The sequence below is a fragment of the Schistocerca gregaria genome, chromosome 2 (assembly GCF_023897955.1).
Source record: "Schistocerca gregaria isolate iqSchGreg1 chromosome 2, iqSchGreg1.2, whole genome shotgun sequence".
NCBI lineage: Eukaryota > Metazoa > Arthropoda > Insecta > Orthoptera > Acrididae > Schistocerca > Schistocerca gregaria.
This window is the reverse complement of record NC_064921.1, coordinates 740,244,477-740,265,041: the sequence shown is the minus strand read 5'-3', so window position 1 is coordinate 740,265,041 and position 20,565 is coordinate 740,244,477. Positions and strand designations below refer to the sequence as shown.

At 41.7% G+C, this 20,565-nt stretch overlaps 2 protein-coding genes across 6 annotated transcripts in view; both read left to right on the top strand.

Moving 5' to 3' along the window:
• LOC126334906 (targeting protein for Xklp2-like) overlaps positions 1 to 20,565 on the top strand; it is a 109,174-nt gene that overhangs the window by 58,201 nt on the left and 30,408 nt on the right. For all 5 annotated transcript variants that reach the window (XM_049997620.1, XM_049997619.1, XM_049997617.1 and 2 more), the window contains one exon: positions 20,045 to 20,197. In XM_049997620.1, coding sequence (XP_049853577.1) covers positions 20,045 to 20,197 — 153 coding nt within the window. The remainder of the gene's footprint in view (positions 1 to 20,044; positions 20,198 to 20,565) is intronic.
• LOC126334909 (uncharacterized) lies at positions 291 to 1,284 on the top strand. Its single transcript, XM_049997623.1, has 2 exons — positions 291 to 650; positions 786 to 1,284. Exons 1-2 carry the CDS (start codon positions 332 to 334, stop codon positions 920 to 922), a joined length of 456 nt encoding a protein of 151 aa, XP_049853580.1. The 5' UTR covers positions 291 to 331; the 3' UTR covers positions 923 to 1,284.

The following is a 20,565-nucleotide window of genomic DNA, read 5'->3' as shown; positions in this document are numbered from 1 at the left end:
TGTATATACAGGGTGATCAGAAAGTCTGAACAGCTTGTAAGAGTATTGCAGGGTAGATTGTGCTGAGAAATAATTAAGAACAAATTTGATATGGTGCACTATTTCCATTTTCATCACCATTGATGTTAGCCAATCAGGTTATTGCGTGCACAGATTCAAGCACTTGCACACAGTAAAATGCTGTAATGCACAAACGTCTGCGAGTTGATGAGCTTTCACTTGTTCAAATGCTCGTTATTGATTAAAATGTGCTGTTTTTGGATGTGATAAATTTAACACTTACAGCACGGTGCCCGTACACCATACGGATGCGGCCGCCGTGACGTTGGCGATGGCGATTTTCTCCATAAGTGCATTCAGCGCATCGCCAAAGCAGTTTCGTCAACTAATGTGGAGGTATTTCATTCTTCTTCCACAAGAGGCAAGCACTTACTGGCTATCTCATCCTGGGAGCGCTGTGAGCACTGCAAAGGCGAAGTTAACTGCAGTTCATTCGCAGGTGTTTACGATCGTGAAAATATTGCGCAGCGAGTTGATGGAGACAGAGATCTTAGATATTCTTCATGGAGATGCAGGATCTGAAATTAAAGATTCTGACAAAGAGGATTTGTACTCTCCAGGCGAAAGTACAAGTGATGATTCAGGTACCGGTATGTATATGTCTCAGTTGTTCGTAAAGTGAAGAGTTCATTAACACATTTTGTATTGTGAGTAATGTTCATTACTTAACTTGCTTTTAGTATCTTTTAGTACCAATCTTAGCATTATTTTTTTTTTCTATGCAGACAATGGTACAGACTACCAGTCACCATTTGTGGTACCTGGTCGTGTGTGCCTCACTGAGCACAAAGAGCAAGATTGGTTGGAAGTAGGCGATCAGCCAACACTGCCAGATTTCCAGGAAGTAGTCTGTGTAGCATAGCATTTTTCAGATGCTACTTAGGAGCTTCAATATTTTCTTTGATGACGAACTTATTCGGCTCATCAAAAGTGAAACACACAGATACGCTGGTAACTTTCTTATGGTAATGAAACGCAAAGGTAGCCTGAAAATAAACTGTTTGGCATAAGTGGTCTGCAGTAAAATTACAAGAGATTTACTGGTCTCTCAGTATTATTTTGCATATGTGCGTCGTCAAATTGCCAAAAATCAGTGATTATTGGTCAACAGACCCGTAAATTGTTGAGTCGCGATCGATTTTGCGCTACATTGTCGATGTTACACTTGAATGACAATGCTACGTTCATTAGCACAGGCCAAGAAAAGCACGACCCACTTCACAAAGTGAGGCCTTTGTTTGATTTCTTTGTGAATAAAATCAAAATTAGTTTTTGTCCAGGCATGAATCTGACAATAGATGAGGCTATGTGTCCCTTTCGTTGTAGAACAAGCTTCAGAGTATACATGAAAAACAAACCCAATAAATATGGAATAAAATTGTGTGCTCTCTGCTATTCATCAACTGGTTATATGCTAAACTGTGATGTATATACAGGTTCTGTAGGCAGTGTTGACAATAGTATCCAGGGCCTTGAAAAAAGGTTATGTTCACAGTACTTTGACAAAGGACATTCAATTTATATGGATAGGTACTACACCAGTCCATCTCTTTGGGACATGTTGTGGGAAAATAAAGCTCTTGGAGCCGGAACTGTAATGAAAAACAGAACAGGTTTGTGACGAATATTCAGAACACTAAAACTAAAAAAAAGATAGTTTTTCAAAGGAAACACCATCTCTTGGCAGTGAAGTGGAAGTCAAAATGAGATGTTTTTTGTCTTCCCACAAAGCATAAGACTACCATCACTAGTATTCAAGTGAGGGCCAAAGGTGGAATAGCAGAAATTGTAAAGCCAGACGTTATTATTGATTACGATAAGAATAAAGCTGGAGTTGACAAAGCAGATCAGTTTTCCAGCTATTATCCGTTTGCCTGAAAACTTTGAAGTGGTGGTAAAAGCTATTTTTTCACTTATTTATCGAGTCAACTTCTTCTTCTGTAGTGGTCAATCCAAGGGTTGGTTTGCAACAGCTACAATGGCAGGTTGTCTCCATTCTGTGCGTCTTTCAGCTTTTCTGTTCATTTCTTTATAGGTGTTACATCTCACATCTTTCACGATTTGATCCATGTACCTGAGCCGTGGTCTTCCTCCTGGTCTTTTTCCCTCGACATATCCCTCTGATTGTGTTCAGGAGTCCTGTGTGTCCTTTGTCGAGTCAACGGTCAACAGTTTTATTTTAAAGAGAACACTAGGAAGAATGTGTCCCTAGTAGACTTTATTCAGAGTGGGGAAGAAATTGGCTGAGAAGGGCGGAAATATTTTTCAGCACCAAGCCGTTTCATCCTCACAAATTGAGAGGACATTTGCAAGGCACTTTCCAGAGAAGGTCCCACCCACTGCAAACAAGGTGAATACTGGAAGGTGAATACTACTAGATATTGCAAAGTATGTTCAGACAGGGGGAAGAAAGAAACAGGTAAGCGCATCAGGAAGGAAAGTAGATGGTGGTGCAAGGACTGTGGCATTGTCATTCGCGTCCCACAGTGTTTCCAGGATTTTCACACAAAGGCTAACTATATCTGAAATATCAAAATACTCTAGTTTAAAGGTACCTGCAGTTACAGTCCAGTGATATTTTGTTTTAAATTTAGATACAGTAATAATGGGATTAATCAAGAAAGAGATCATGTAAAAGCTTTTTATCAACGATATTTTTGTGTTTTCTTTTTAAACTCACATTCGTGTAAAGCTCTTAATGCTTCCTTTTAAATGATGCAAGAACCATATTCCTATCATTTTTCTGTTCTTTGCAATCTAATTTCAAACATCCATTGAATAAGCCAGTTCACAGCCAAGTGCTGGGTGTAAAGAGGGCAGTGTTGAAAGTGTTAAGCTAGGTAAGCAAAAGCTACATTTGTTCACTTTGAGGAAACCAAACAAAGAACACACTTGGTGGTACTGTCTCTGGCAGGCTGCTTGAATTTGTGCATGCAATGACCTGATGGCTAACTTCCGTGCTAATTAAATCAGGACAGTGCAGTGGAATTCCCCCCTTCCCCAGCACAACATAACCTGTCACCCTTATAAGCTTTTCACGCTGTTTCTGACCGTTCTGTGTAGAAAGAGATGCTAATTTCAAATTCAATTTATTACATAGAAAATTTGCCAGTATTTAAAAGTTGCTTTCTGAAAAATTACCTAGAAGGTCCACAAAAATTGAGCTGTAGACAACTAAATGAATTAAAATCATGATTAAGAGGAGGAGAGAAATTTATATGAAGGCCAGAGTAAACAAAGATCCTATGTCACTTGCAACTACAAAAAATAATGTAGTATTTTAAGGAAAGTCATTATAATGTCTAGAACTATGCTTGTTCTGATAGAAATAAATAATGCAGGTAACAGACAATAAGATTAAAACATGAGATATTGTCACATTGGAGACAGTACAGCCTGTCTGTCAGGTGACAAGATACCATAACAATTACATTAAATGGCAATGTCGTAAGTGTTTCACAAGGTGAAAGTGCTTCCACAATAACTTTCTAAATGTAGCAGAAAAATAGCAGTAAATGGTTCAGATGAAGCAGCATGAGGATGTATTAAAATATCATTCCACAAAATTTTAAGCACCAACATCCTTTATTGAAATTAATAGAATCTAAAAAAATAAAAGCTCCTGTGGTGTTGATAGAATTTGCAGGCTTTCTTATTTTGTGGTTGTGGTTGTTGTTGTTGGTGGTGGTGGTGGTGGTGGTGGTGGTCTTCAGTCCTAAGATTGGTTTGATGCAGCTCTCCATGCTACTCTATCCTGTGCAAGCTTCTTCATCTCCCAGTACCTACTGCAACTTACATCCTTCTGTATCTGTTTAGTGTAATTCCACCCCCCCCCCACCCCCCCCCCCCCCACCCCCCCACCGACACACACACACAAAATATCGACACTTGCAGCTTCAGCAAAATTGCACATCTATTCACTGTTAAACCCTTTATCTTCCTGAGATATTGGGACTTCCAGACTTGCTACATCCCACTGTGATTGGTAAAAAATCAGCACACATTGCCATTCCTACACACTTTTCATTCAAATTAACCCCCGATCCTATTTTACATACATTCTCACTTCCACACTCTTGCAAACGTTTTAGATTCACACATTCATCAATAAGTTTCGTTTCACCTTCATTTGTGATTAGAAACATGTAAATTCCTTCCTCCGAAGTATGAATACCAGTAGCTTTTACATCATTACATAAATTACCATTACTCTGTTCCTCTAAACAGAAATTGTCTACCTCCTCCGATATGTTTTTAACTTCAACTGCTGGCGTGATCAATGCTAATCCTCCCCTTAGTAACATTGACGCTTTCTGCCGAAACACAATCGTCCTCACTTGCAGCTGGTGAGACACAATTTGCTTCCACAAAATAATCTTTTCTTTAACTTCTTTTTGAACCATTGAATCTCTCCAATTATCACCATTCACACACTCATTCATTAAACATGCAGAACTTAAATCTTTCCTCGCAAATTTATTCCCATTACTTTTAATTAAATCTCTCACAAATCTATGCTTCCGCCGTTCGCGCCTGCTTTTATTGAAAGAGCCACCTATATAGCCTTTGTCTTTAACATACTCCACGATACATATTTGTTGCCTTTTTCCAAACCTTTTAACAATTTTACAATTATCTCCAGTCCTTTTCATTGCCTGTTTAAATCACCATCCCGGACCTGAGAAGTGGCGAACATCAGTTTCCCGAGCGGTTGTTACGCGATTGCACTTCACATGAATTACCCCCATCAAATTTGCCTTCTTTACTCGGATCCTGTTCGTCAAAGTTATGATTCCTGTTCGTTCTCTGACCATTCTGCTCATTCCAGCTACTATCCCCCTGAGAATTCCTTAGATTTTTCTCACTATTATTATTTTGGTGGTGATTATTTGGATTCCAATTTTGGTAACTACCAACTGGTTTGCTCTGAGGTTTGAACTTCAAAGCCCTCTCTAATTTTTCTAGAAATTCGTCCACGGAATCACATGGACTATGGACAAGATCCCACTGCAAATCTTGGGGTAATCGCCTTTTTAACGTGGTGATTTCCGTTAAAACCCCCAACGGGTTTTCCACATGCATATGTTCGCGAAGTTCGCACTTGCAAAAATCTCTCATCATCCCATTACCATATCTGTAATGGCCCGTTTAAGAATTCATTTTGAATCTGCGTCTGTTTTGCCTCACTCCAAAATTTGTTCAAAAAACACTTTTCGAACTCTTCGTACAATTCGCACGACCTACATTTAGCATTTGCCCAAGACTGTGGGTCTCCCTCCAAATGCCTTTTAACGTATTTTATTTTCACTTCGTCCGACATGCCATGAACAAAAGTGTCCCTCACGAAACCAAGAAATTTGCTGGGTGATATATTGTCTTCTGTGTAATGTTTCACAGATCCAGTATTTGCCCAAGGGATATTTTTAACCGCAGTGGCCAGTCGGGAGGCTAACAAATTTAAATCACTGTGTTTATCTGTTGCGTTTGTTTTTTAAATTCATTTTCTGTAGTGATACTGGACACTCTTTTATCTCTAATTTTGCCCACTTCTTTCTCCCCCTCACCTACACAATTGGCAATGTTACTAATTGCTAAATAAGCATCGCTTTTATGAGCTTGTTGCGCTTGTATACAGTCGCTTATCCAGTCTATATCTTATCCATTTCGATGCTTGAATTGCGAATTATGAAAGTAGCATATAAATTAAGGATTGCAATTAAATAAAATCTGCAGGCACTATCTTAACGACTTTAAATGATGACTACGATAGTAGAAGTCCTTTTGAGAATGTGGTATATTTCTGCAAAACACTTATTGGTGTCGATGGTCCAGCAATTAAATAAAATATAAGCTGAATAACAGGGAAGCAATAGATTCCTACTGCACGTAATTAGTTATGAACAACAACATAGCTCGCGAGATATTCACTTCTAAACGCACACTACGTCTTCACTGTAGACGCCAAGGAAATCTCACAAGCGCACGAGTAGGTACTCCAAAGTATTTCTATCTGCTGCTACCACACGCAAACTGCTCCACACTCTGTCTCTGCCGTGACCGAGTGTTCATAGCGCCACCATGACCAACACTCCTCGTGTCCTGTGTCGTACTCCTCTGTCCTCTCTCCTGAACTTGCTTCCATCCAGTCTCCCCATTCATGAGCGCTGTGATTGGCTAGAGCGCTCATGCCATGTCTTCAATCCAACGCACCCACACAAACATAATGAAACACATTTGAAATACTGGATTTACATGTAAATAACTTGAAATAATATAAATATTCCTACGGCTGGACCATAAACACACCCTAACACACATTATGAGATACATAAACAAATTAATTAAACATACATCAGAGGAATAGAACAAAAGGTAGGCCAGTAGCCTAATGTTTCTGTGCTTTCTACAACACAGCAAATATTTTACCAATTTCTTCATGAATAGTATATATTGGATATAAACAAAGGCATAGATGGATAAATATATTTATAGGCATGCTGCTACCATTTTTTCATGTGACTGTGGGGTACTTAAGGCCTGACGCCATCGATAGTAATTGGGCACTTTGACCTCCAATAACTCGTGTACTATTAAAGTTACTTGCCTGTAATTCATCACAATTTAGGTTTACACTAATAGCTTTCTAAAGACACGTGGTTCGACAAAATCAGATGAAGCATTCAAATTTTGGAAATTCATTGCTAGGTGTTACTTGTATAATTTACCCTCAGATACTAAACTTTAAACTAATAAAGGTATTGAAAATCTGATTACACCATCAGAATCGTCATGCAAATAATAGTAATGTACATGTTCCTTTTTGAAGTATCATGATTCATTTGGCTACTATTAATTTCTATACAAACTGTGAAATGAAATGTCTGCCATTAAGGTTTCACAATGTCTGCCATCTTTGGCCCTCATGGTGCACAGCGTCACCAAGGAATTCCCAGCCATGTGCTCGATGGACCACTCGCTGGGGCTACCCCTCTCGACCGGCTAACGTTTGGCACCACGTGTTTGCTGCCGGGCCCTGGCTGGCCGAGCGGTCCATGCTACCACTGCTTCCTCCGAACTTAGAATATTTTAGAGGGCCACGACTCGCCCGTTACCTCACAAATTCTGCAAAGTTATTTGGATTTCAGAAAGGTTGTTTAGCTAAGAATGCTTCATTTATCAAATAGCACAAGCCTTAAATAATAAAGTATCAACAATGTGTCCCACCTCCCCTGTCCACCCTGAGTTGGAAGGGTGTCAGTGTGCAAGGGTAAAGGGGAGGGGAGGGTTAAGTGATCCTGCACCATGGAAACTAGGTTGGGAGTTAATCTCCCAATGGCTCACAATGAACGGAAAATGTTGGAAATGGAGGCCAAACCCCAAGGGGACCAAAAACAACGAAAAGGAGATGGAAAAAGGAAATCAAACAATAGCACATACTAAAATAAAGCCGGAGGAGAGCCAGGTCAATATGAAGAAGTCCACCAGAAGGGAAAGGAGGGGGCAGGGAGAAAGGAGCAAGGACAGGGAAGGAGAGGAACAGGGACGTTAATGCAGCCTGGGAAAAGGAAGGAGACTGCAATAGCTCAGGGACTCGTGCGCACCACACACATACCCAGAAAAGGGACTGTGGGGGCAATGGCCATGCTCCACCATGGAACTGGCTGGCAGCAAACGGAGCCCATCAATTATCCCCAATTATCTTATTGGGCAATCACAAATGACTTCATCAATACAACCTCACTAAGAAAATGTAAATATGACCTGGGAGTTATATACAGGCCAATCAGCACAATGGAAAGCCCAGTGGGGTAACCTGGCCATCAGGAGATGGGAAGGGAATGAGAAGTGCTAACTATCAGAGAAGTCTTTGTGTGGCGACCGGTTTAAGGAAGGAAGAAGGGGAGGGGAAGTGAATGAAAAAGCACTGGCAAAGAAAGTCCCATATGTGGCACAAAAATGAGTTTGAGTCCACTATTAAGAAGGCACAGTCATCATCTGCAAGAAAGTAATCATTGAGGAGACCCTGACTAAACAAAAAAACACTGTACAACTGAATAATAGCCAAAGGGTGCAAATTTCATATCATTTTATTTTTTTGATGAATAGTTTTGGGCCGTGATTCATTTTCAAATATCCAGATAGTCAAAATAGTATTTCGAAAAATACAAGAAGCGTGTCATAAAATATATGTATTGTGAAGTGTGAAGTGCAAATGAACATTACTTTTCTTAAAAGCACAAATATTTCTCTCTTTCAGCAACACAAAATTTTCACTGAATTTAAAAAATTGACAGAAGGTTGTTCTTTTATCACTATCATGTACAGTTGTCCAGTTACAGAACACACCACTTTCATTTTTTACATTTGATGCACAATGTGCCATGCATAGGAAAACGTTTAATGCAGCATCCTACATTTGCATCAGACAGTGGTAGACACGCTATGATAAATTTCTACACTTAGGCAATGTAGCAAGTGAAGACATCTCAGGGCACATGCCTAAGTTACAATAATCATTACACATACACATTTATTTTATTTTGAACAGACTTTTCTTTTCGTAATTTAAAACTGGTTAATTTATTGTATAAAATGTATGGTTGGCCATCAGCTGCTTCTTTTATTTAAAACCCAAATATCAATTGGTTTCAGTCACAGACCATCTTCACGGATTAGAGTCAAAACAGTTTAAGTCACATCTGTCTTTACTTAAATAATGACCATGTCTCTTCTGTACCATGATCGAAGCCAGTCAATCTTGGGCTCTCTACCATGGGTTTCAGTTTTCGATGGCAAATTCGTGTGTCATACATTCCTGCCGTCGCCGTAAGGTCCATCCCCAACTGGACCTGTTCCTCAATGGCCAATCCCTTGAGATGGTGGACACCCATCGCTTCTTGGGTCTGGTCTTCGATGCCTGCTTGACATGGCTCCCTCATTTTTGCCAGCTGAAGGGACATGCTGGTTACATCTCAATGTTCTTAGATGTCCTTGCAATACCACCTGGGGGTGGAGACTGCTCTGTTCTGCTGCGATTGTACAAAGTGCTGGTCCAGTCTCGTTTAGACGACTGGAGTCCTGTCTATGGTTCTGCATCACCTTCGAAATTGCAGATACTAGACCCCATCCACCATTGTGGGATACAACTTGCAACTGGTGCCTTCTGGACTAGCCCCATGATTAGCCTTCTTGCAGAGGTGGAGATTCCACCATGCTGCGAGTTTTGCACTAACAGCAGCTGATATCTTACGTGCTGAGCATTTGCTGCACTGCAAAGCACCCTAATTATGGTCTCCTTTATCTAGATATGGAGATCCACATCTCGTGGTGGCAGCTACGGTGTGGGCTTACCATGGCGGCCCACAATCATTCGCTCTTCTCTGAGCTCCAGCACTTCCCTCTACTGCCTCTTTTCTCCGCTCTCACACTTACCCCTTTGTGGTGCGTCTCTCGGCCACAGCACTGTCTTGGTCTCTCCTCCTCTTCTGCTCAGGACTGTCCTTCACTATCTGTAGTGACTCCTTGAGCAGTTTGCAAGCTATCACCCAGTGTTTCCCTCCACCCATTGGTCATAGCTATCCAGGACTTCCTTTCTCTCCTTGATCAACGTGGATGCTCAGTGGTTTTCATTTGGACCCCAGGCTATGTTGGGATCCCTGGCAATAAACTTGCCGATCGACTGGCTAAATTGGCTATTCGCAGGCCATCTCTTACTATTGGCATTCCGGAAATAGACATTCGCTCGGCATTACGTCATCAGGTTTTGGGACTTTGGAATGCAGAATGGCACAGTCTTTCTTTGGTGAACAAGCTCAGGGCGATAAAGGATTCTACAACTATGTGGCAGTCCTCCTTATGGGCCTCTGCCATTCTTTTTCCGGCTCCGCATCAACCATACTTGGCCGACTCACGATTATCTCCTCCATGGTGAGGATCCGCCTCTCTGTCGTTGTGGATCAATGTTGACTGTGGTTCACCTCTTACTGGACTGTCGCAACTTACCCGCCCTGCGATGGACATTTAGCTTTCTTGACTCGCTCCCCCTAGTAATAGCTGACAATACCTCAGCAGCAGATCTAGTTTTATGATTTCTTCGTGGTGGGGGTTTTTATCACTTTATTTAAGGGTGGAACTTTCAACCTTATCTGCGGGTGGAGGGAATGGCTGGCCGTCTTGCTCCCCCTTTCGGCCTGATTGGATTGGATTGGATTGGATTGGACTGGATTGGACTGGACTGGGCTTGGTGGCTCTCCTGTGCCTTTCCACTCCTTTTCTTAAGGGGTCTGTTTTATCTTGAGTGTCTCTCTTGTCTACCTGTGCCTCTTCCTTCATGCCCCTGTCATTAGTCACTTTCTTTCCCTCCTCTCTTCTTCCACCTTCTTCCTTTCTTCTCCGTCAATAGTTTGTAATTTTATTTCCATAGTACGTCTACATGACTACTCTGCAATTCACGTTTAAGTGCTTGGCAGAGGGTTCATCGAACCACAATCATACTATCTCTCCACCATTCCACTCCCTAACAGCGTGCGGGAAAAACGAACACCTAAACCTTTCTGTTCGAGCTCTGATTTCTCGAATTTGTTTTGATCATTATTCCTACCTATGTAGGTTGGGCTCAACAAAATATTTTCGCATTCGGAAGAGAAAGTTGGTGACTGAAATTTCGTAAAAAGATCTCGCCGCGATGAAAAACATCTTTGCTGTAATGACTTCCATCCCAACTCGCGTATCATATCTGCCGCACTCTCTCCCCTATTATGTGATAATACAAAACGAGCTGCCCTTTTTTTTTTTGCACCCTTTCGATGTCCTCCTCCAATCCCACCTAGTAAGGATCCCACACCGCGCAGCAATATTCTAACAGAGGACGAACAAGTGTAGTGTAAGCTGTCTCTTTAGTGGACTTGTTGCATCTTCTAAGTGTTCTGCCAATGAAAGGCAACCTTTGGCTCGTCTTCCCAACAATATTATCTATGTGGTCTTTCCAACTGAAGTTGTTCGTAATTTTAACACCCAGGTACTTAGTTGAATTGACAGCCTTGAGAATTGTACTATTTATCGAGTAAATGAATTACAATGGATTTCTTTTGGAACTCATGTGGATCACCTCACACTTTTCGTTATTTAGTGTCAACTGCCACCTGCCACACCATACAACAATCTTTTCTAAATCGCTTTGCAACTGATACTGGTCTTTGGATGACCTTACTAGACGGTAAATTACAGCATCATCTGCGAACAATCTATGAGAACTGCTCAGATTGTCACCCAGGTCATTTATATAGATCAGGAACAGCAGAGGTCCCAGGACGCTTTCCTGGGGAACACCTGATATCACTTCAGTTTTACTCGATGATTTGCCGTCTATTACTACGAACTGCGACCTTCCCGACAGGAAATCACGAATCCAGTCGCACAACTGAGGCGATACCCCATAGGCCTGCAGCTTGATTAGAAGTCGCTTGTGAGGAACGGTGTCAAAAGCTTTGTGGAAATCTAGAAATACGGAATCAACTTGAGATCCTCTGTCGATGGCGAACATTACTTCGTGCGAATAAAGAGCTAGCTGCGTTGCACGAGACCGATGTTTCCTGAAACCATGCTGATTACGTATCAATAGATCGTTTCCTTCGAGGTGATTCATAATGTTTGAATACAGTATGTGCTCCAGAACCCTACTGCAAACCGACGTCAATGATATAGGTCTGTAGTTCGACGGATTACTCCTACTACCCTTCTTGAACACTGGTGTGACCTGCGCAATTTTCCAATCTGTAGATACAGATCTATCGGTGAGCTAGCGGTTGTATATGAGTGCTAAGTAGGGAGCTATAGTATCAGCGTAATCTGAAAGGAACCTAATCGGTATACAATCTGGACCTGAAGACTTACCCGTATCAAGCGATTTGAGTTGCTTCGCAACCCCTAAGGTATCTACTTCTAAGAAACTCATGCTAGCAGATGTTCGTGTTTCAAATTCTGGAATATTCTATTCGTCTTCCTTGGTGAAGGAATTTCGGAAAACTGCGTTCAATAACTCTGCTTTAGCGGCACAGTCGTCGGTAACATTACCATCGGCACTGCGCAGCGAAGGTCTTGACTGCGTCTTGCCGCTTGTGTACTTTACATACGACCAGAATTTCTTCGGATTTTCTACCAAATTTTGAGACAATGTTTCGTTATGGAACCTATTAAAGGCATCTCGAATCGAAGTCCATGCCAAATTTCGCGCGTCTGTAAATTTTAGCCAATCTTCGGGATTTCGCGTTCTTCTGAACTTCGCATGCTTTTTCCGTTTCCTCTGCAACAGCGTTCGGATCTGTTTTGTGTACCACGGGAGATCCGTTCCATCTCTTACCAATTTATGAGTTATGAATCTTTCAATTGCTGTTGCTACTATATCTTTGAATTTGAGTCTCATCTCGTCTACATTTGCATAGTCAGTTCGGAAGGAATCTCTTAGGTAGGCTTCTAGTGACACTTTATCCGCTTTTTTAAATAAAATTATTTTACGTTTGTTTCTGGTGGATTTGGAAGAAACGGTATTGAGCCTAACTACAACGACCTTGTGGTCACTAATCCCTGTATCAGTCATGATGCTCTGTCAGCTCTGGATTGTTTGTGGCTAAGAGGTCAAGTATGTTTTCACAACCATTTACAATTTGCGTGGGTTCGTGGACTAACTGCTCGAAATAATTTTCGGAGAAAGCATTTAGGACAATCTCGGAAGATGTTCAAAACCGGTGGTAGGCAGAAAACTAGTATTTTTGCCAACATATCAAGGGAAGGTTGAAGTCCCCACCAACTATAACCGTATGAGTGGGGTATTTATTTGTTACGAGACTCAAATTTGCTCTGAACTGTTCCGCAACTATATCATCGGAGTCTGAGGGTCGGTAGAAGGAGCCAATTATTAACTTAGTTTGGCTGTTAAGTCTAACCTCCACCCATATCAATTCGCACGGAATATCTACTTCTGCTTCACTACAAGATAAACCACTACTGACAGACACAAACACTCCACCACCAATTCTGCCTAATCTATCTTTCCTGAACACTGTCTGAGACGTCGTAAAAATTTCTGCAGAACTTATTTCAGGCTTTAGCCAGCTTTCTGTACCTATAATGATTTCAGCTTCTGTGCTTTCTATTAGCGCTTCAAGCCCAGGGACTTTCCCAGCACAACTACAATAATTTACAACTACAATTCCGACTGTTTCTTGATCAAAGCATGTCCTGTATTTACCATGCACCCTTTGAAATTGCAGCCCACCCCGTACTTTCCCGAGGCCTTCTAACCTAAAAAACCACCCAGTCCACACCACACAGCCTCCGCTACCCGTGTAGCCGCCAGCTGAGTGTAGTGAACTCCTGACATCTTCAGCGGAACCCGAAACCCCACCACCCTATGGCGCAAGTCAAGGAATCTGCAGCCAACACGGTCGCAAAACTGTCTGAGCCTCTGATTCAGACCCTCCACCCGGCTCTGCGCCAAAGGTCTGCAGTCGGTTCTGTTGACGATGCTGCAGATGGTGAGCTCTGCCTTCATCTCGTAAGCAAGACCGGCAGCCTTCACCAAATCAGATAGCCGCTGGAATCCAGAGAGAATTTCCTCAGATCCAAAGTGACACACGTCATTAGTGCCGACATCTGCCACCACCTGCAGCTGGCTGCACCCTGTGGTCTTCATGGCATCCGGAAGGACCCTTTCCACATCAGGAATGACTCCTCCCGGAATGCACACAGAGTGCACACTGGATTTCTTCCCCTCTTAAGCCGCCATATCCCTAAGGGGCCCCATTACGCTCCTAACATTGGAGCGCTCAACTACCAATAAGCCCACCCTCTGTGATTGCCCAGACCTTGAAGGCTGAGAATGATCCTTTGAAATAGGGCAGGCAGCTGCATCTGGCTCAGCCAGAGACAGTGCCTGAAACCTGTTTGTCAGACGCACCGGGGAGGCTTTCTGATCGGCCTCCGGGGACGTCTTTCACTGCCTGCCACGCCTTGGAACGACCTCCCAATCAACCACAGGCAAGGGCTCAGCCCCACTGCGGGCAGCAACCGGGGCAACCACAGCGGCAGACCCGTCTGGGGACAGATGGTACGAGGTTGACATCCCCGTGATACCCAAGTCCGGCTCTCCACAGTGGTGCCCATTGGCAACGGCCTCCAGCTGCGCGACCGAAATCGGCGCTGCTTGGAGCTGTGAGCGAAGGGATGCCAACTCAGCCCTCATCCGAACACAGCAATCGCAGTCCCTGTCCATTCTAATAGATGTTGAACACCGGTTACTGAAACAAGAGTCTGTGCCTAGATAACGCAAAGAATGTATTAACTAACCTGTACAAATGCGTAACGAATGCACTACAATCTGCCTGAATTTACGATTACAGTAACTAAAACTCGAAATTACACCTCCTATACGAAACTCGCACGCAATTTAAGTAAGAATCTACTAAGTAAACACTAAAGTGCGATGCTACTACTGTCAAATACTAAAATACGCCCGAAATTTATGAATTAAACAATGCAAGTACCAAAAACATGCAAAGAAATTAAGAATTAAACTATGTAACAAATAAGTAAGCTAAGGGTATACGACTTGCTGCTGCAGCTCCTTATCCAACTGTGGCAGGGAACACACTGGCTGACTTATAGTGTGAGGTTTTATCGGCTTCAGTTATTCCAAGGTTGGAGGGACTGATGACCGCACAGTTTGGTCCTTTTCACCAATCCAACCAACCATGGCCATTGCCAGTGTCATCCAGGGTTGTCGTCGCGCCTTGCAACACTTTATGCGGCACTTGTTCTCTGCCGATCTTACTGCCTTTAAATGCCTTCATGCCAAAGCTGTTACTTAACAAAACAGGTGCGTTGGGAATAATTTGTCTTCTCCGTAAGTTCTTCTGTCCTTTCTTCATGAGTCTGGACAACACTTCAAAATTATTAGTGGTAGTCTTCTATTCTGGGACTTGCAGTTCCAGGTGAACTTTGTATGGACACATCTGTTTTTGCACAACACATTGTGACCCATTTTGCAACAACGTTGATATCAGCTCCCTAGCCAGCTGCCTTCTCCTCATCCAGAAAGAGTGGACTGAAGCTTTCCCTTTGTCAGGCGGAACCCTGCAATGAACACTTTACTGAATGGGAACTACGTATGGCCCTCTCTTCTTCCCATTGATTTCGTGCATAACTAATTGCTTCATCACCTCAGTCCTCCACAAGAATGGTATCTCCTCCATGTGCTTTATCATATTTGGCATTTTCCCCTCTCAATGGAGACACAGTATTGTGGTTCCTGTCCTATGATAGTTACCAACCCATCAGTCTCACTGTCCCCTCTAAGTTTCTTGAACAGAGTGGAGCTCATGTGAAACTTCCTGGCAGATTAAAATTGTGTGCCCTACCGAGACTCGAACTCAGAGTTAGAGTATTGGTACGACACACAATTTTAATGTGCGAGGAAGTTTCATATCAGCACACACTTCGCTGCAGAGTGAAAATTTCGTTCTGGGTTGAGGGCTTGTCGGCTCAGTTTCATTCGCAAATCTCTGACACATTTATCGCCTAATCAGTGCGTCTTATGGGAGGGCCAGTCTCCAATCAATGATGTGCTTTGATTGAAAACCACAGTTCGGCTGGCCTTTTCTTAATGCCGCAATTTTTTTTGGTCTTCATAAGGCCTACAACACAGCTTGACACAATCACATCTTACTTACGCTCCTCGAGCAAGTTCTTTGCCACCTCCAATTTTTATTCCCCAATTCCTGCCCCACCGGGTGTTCAGTGTTCGGGTTGAAACGGTTTTAACCTTTCTGCAAACCCAGGAGAACAGTGTTCCATAGGGCTTTTTTTTCTGATCACTATTAATGGACATAGGGCCTCCACCAGACCGTTGGTTATTGCTGCTCTGCTCTGTTCTGTTTGGGCTAGGTCCCATTTGGTGTCCATGACCTGACCACGGTCCTCCTTTTCAGTTTCTTAGGTCTTTGTTGGGCAACAAGCTTACATTGTTGCCCCATATCCTTTGAAAGGAAACCAAGGAGCAATTAGGAAAGGGAATCAATTCAGGAAGAAGAAATGTAAACTTAGAGATTTTCCAATAATGTCAAAGATGACAAAGAATTTGGGAGAGCAAATAAATTTAATAGGCTGTGTCTTGAAAAGAGGTAATAAGATGGACATGAACAAAAGTAAAGAGAGGTTACAGAATTTAGTCAAATCAAATCAGGTGATGCTGAGAGAATTTTTTATGAAAGGTGCCTAAAAATGGATCAGTTCTGTTATGACAGCAAAGTAGCTGATGGCTGAGATAGATAGCAATGAAATACTAACTGGCAGCAGCTAGAAAAGCAAATCGGCAAAACTTCAACTAATGAAAGAAAGAAATAATAAAAATTTGTTATGAACTCTCTTAAGATATTTGTGTGGAATGTTGTCCTTTTACAGAACTGAAACATAAACAATAACCAGTTCAGATGAGAACGGAATAGAAGTTTTTGTAATTTGGTGCTGCAGAAAAGTGCTGATGATCAGATGCATACGATCTCGAAATGGCACAAAGGTTGACATCCTGCTTTAAATGTACAGAAATGTTAAATTATGCACTTTACTAAAAGGAAAAAAATAGTATCCTATGACCATAATATCAATGAGTCACAGTTGGAATTGGCCAACTCTTACAAATACCTGGGTGTAATACTTCGTAGGGATATGAAATGGAATGATCATGCAAGCTCAGTTGTGGGTAAAGTAGGTGGTAGACTTCGGTTTATTGGTGGAATACTGGGAAGTGTAATCAGTGTGCAAAGCAGATTGCTTGCAAATCACTCACGCAACCCATCCTAGAATGTTCAGGTATGTGGGACTAGTACCAAATAGTACTACAAGGGATGTTGAACATATACAGAGATGGTCAGCATGAATGGTCGCAGGTTTGTTTGGCCCATAGGAAAGTGTTAGAGATGCTGAAGAAACTGAATTGGAAGACTCTTGAATATTGAAGTAAAGTTTACTAATAAAGTTTAAAAAAAGCATCTTTAAATGATAATCCTACAAATATACAACTACTCACTAGGTACTCCTCACATAGGTTTCATGAGGACAAGACTAGAATAATATAGCATGCATAGAGGCATTCAGTCAGTCACACTTCCCATGCTCCAACTGCGAATGGAATGGGAAGAAACCCTAATATTTAGTACAATGGGATATACCTTCTGCCATGCAAATCACAGTGGTTTTGCAGAGTATAGTTATAGATGTAGATGGGTAGATAGTGTAACTGATGAGGCACTAAAACAAATCGAAGGGGCAGAGACTGACGGCACAACTTGACTAAAAGAAGGTATTTGTTGTTAAGGTACATTTTGAGGCATTGACGAGTAATTAAACGTAGTGGCTGCTGGATCAAAATGGTGTCTGGTTCTTTTGGACATGGCTGTAAGAATGTGTTGCATCCTCTTTGCTACAGTAGAGTCCTTTGAGAGGCTGTATGTTTTGGTACAAGCTCTTCTGTAATATTCCTCTCGCAGACAATATTGGTATTCCAGCTACTGCAAGCTTTAGTATCGCTTGCAGGAGGATCTGCAGTGAATTGACGCATGGTGCAGAGAATGGCAATTGAATCTCAATGTAGACAAGTGTAATGTGCTGCAAATACATAGAAAGAAAGATCCTTTATCATTTAGCTACAATATAGCAGGTCCGCAACTGGAAGCAGTTAATTCGATAAATTATCTTGGAGTAGGCTTTAAGAGTGATTTAAAATGGAATGATCATATAAAGTTGATCGTCGGTAAAGCAGATGCCAGACTGAGATACATTCGAAGAATCCTAAGGAAATGCAATCTGAAAACAAAGGAAGTAGGTTACGGTACACTTGTTCGCCCACTGCTTGAATATTGCTTAAGAGTGTGAGATCTGTACCAGATAGGGTTGATAGAAGGGATAGATAAGGTCCAACGGAGAACAGCATGGTTCGTTACAGGTTCATTCCGTAATCACAAAAGTGTTATGGAGATCATAGATAAACTGCAGTGGAAGACTCTGTGGGAGAGACTCTCGGTAAGGGCTTTTGTTGAAGTTTCAAGAACATACCTTCACCGAGGAGTCAAGCATTATATTGCTCCCTCCTATGTATATCTCGCAAAGAGACCATGAGGATAAAATGAGAGATTAGAGCCCACACAGAGGCGCACTGACAATCTCTTTCCACGAACAATACAAGACTTGAACCGAAGGGAGAACCGATAGAGGTACTCAAAGTACCCTCTGCCATGCACCGTCAGATTGCTTGTGGAGTATGGGTGTAGGTGTGGATGTGAAACACTGAGAACTGCGCAATCGAAAGGAAATGTTATAACTTTACAGTACCTTGAAAACAATGAACGTGACAGTGTACTTGGAACTGAGTCAGGTATTCGTGCCATTCCTATTGTGTCATGAAACTGCTGGAATGTTGGTATGCTGGTCGGGGTACTTGTTGGGCTGGAATGCTGATCGGTTGTGCGGCCGACACAGTTTGTGCAGCCAGCAGTTGTTGTCTGTAAGGTAGCAATTTGTTGGTTCTGAAACTGGAAAAACTTGTCAGATCCATCACATTGGCTGTCTGCGGCTGAGGCAGGGATTAGATGGGGTGGGGAAGTCATGGTTTAGACAGATATGTTATAGTAAATAGCAAGCAAAGCCTTTGAAAAGAGAAAATTGATTAGTTCGGCAGAACCCCTCCTGGAATATATGCGAGAACACAACAAAAAATTAGTGATTACAAACACTTTAACACTATAACTCCTACAAGTAAAACACAAGAGAAGCAAGCAAAATCTTCAGCCAAATGGATTATTTTCAATCGGCACTGAACTATTCTCGTCCCCACTGTAGCATCCTTGTCACACTGTAGAGCCTTAGTCGCCACTGTAGTATCCTCATTGCCACTGTAGAGCTCTAAGGAGTGTGTGTGTTACGCTACAAGATCTTCCATAATAGTTTTCTCGCAGACAATATTGGTATTCTAACTACTACAAACCTTAGTATCACTATTGGTAAAATAAAAATCCCCCTGTGTACTATTTTAGCTTAAGCCCACTCTGCTATGAAAGACAGATGCCAAACTAGACTGAATCAGTGAGAGTGACTGAGTGAGTGACTGTTAGTAACTGAGTGAGTCCAGTCAGCAGCAGTGGCCTAAATACTTGCTGTCGAGAGTGCATTGGTAGAATGTTGCTTGGTGAGTCTCTCTGGCCTCTCTCGCGATAGGTGTGCTTACTCTGGCTTCTACTATGCCAGGAAGCTTCAGGGTGGGAGAAGGTAAAATCTGGAGATGTTGCATCAGGTGGAAGAGACTAGCACAAGATAGAATAGTGTGGAGACCAATGCTTCAGTTACACCCTACAGAGTGTGTATATAACTGAAGGAATGTAACTGGCCACATATTTCCCCCCGGACAATGAAATTATCAACTTTGTTGAGATGTTAGTGCTGAGCAGGATCTAGCTTGCTAATCTATTACCATTAACAATATATTTCTTATTGGTTATGCACGAGCCAAATATTAGCTTACAGTCAAAGGCTAATAATACTAACCAGAACCAAAAGTTTTCAACCATATACACGTAATATCAACATTATAGAATAATGCAAATAAAAAGTGGCAATTGTGTAATGAAGTTCAAAATAGAAGTTAAGACCGTGCAAAATTTTAGTATTATCAAGTTATGAAGTGTAAAGGTGCATGCACACCTCCCCTGTCAGTACTGTGTATTTTATGCTTTATTGTTAACAAAAATCTTTAAATATTGCCTGTATTTCAACAGTTTTCAAGCATCCTTTAACATGATATATTCTTGTATTCACGGCATGCGTATAACTGGTGATGTCTTTGAATCTGGTACACTTTGAGGAAAAAGGGGGGGGGGGCAGCATACGGTGTTTTATGATGTCATTTCTACACTCATGAAGCTTGTCTTTTTCTTACTAGAAAAAAGTGGCAGAAGTAATAATTAACAATGATATAGAGCAGAAAGGGGTAAAGAAAGCAACACCTACAAAGCGTGTAACAGTAATTGCACCATTCACATTTGAGGAGAGGGACAAGATACGACAGCAACAGAAAGAAGAAAAAATAAGGCAGGTATGTAAAAAGTATTCTTACAGTTTATCTTCAGAGAGGCAGGAGTAATGATGCAAGGATTTAGCTTGGTAGGAACTGTACAGTGTCACATAAGAAATGTTCATTGTTCAGGAACAATACTAGAGCTAATATTGGATAAAAGCCTGATACATTACTGTTGGATAAAAAGTAATAATTTGTATTGTGTGTTTAAGGAAAAACATAAACTTACAGGTAAATATGTGACTAAGATAGTCTGAATGTTAAATGATATGTTAGTAATAAAATACCTAACTTGTTGGTGTAGCACTGACATGTCACTTAATACTCAATTTTAACAGCATGCTGTGGCATACTTGTTGCACGTGTACATAAAGATCAAATATTCC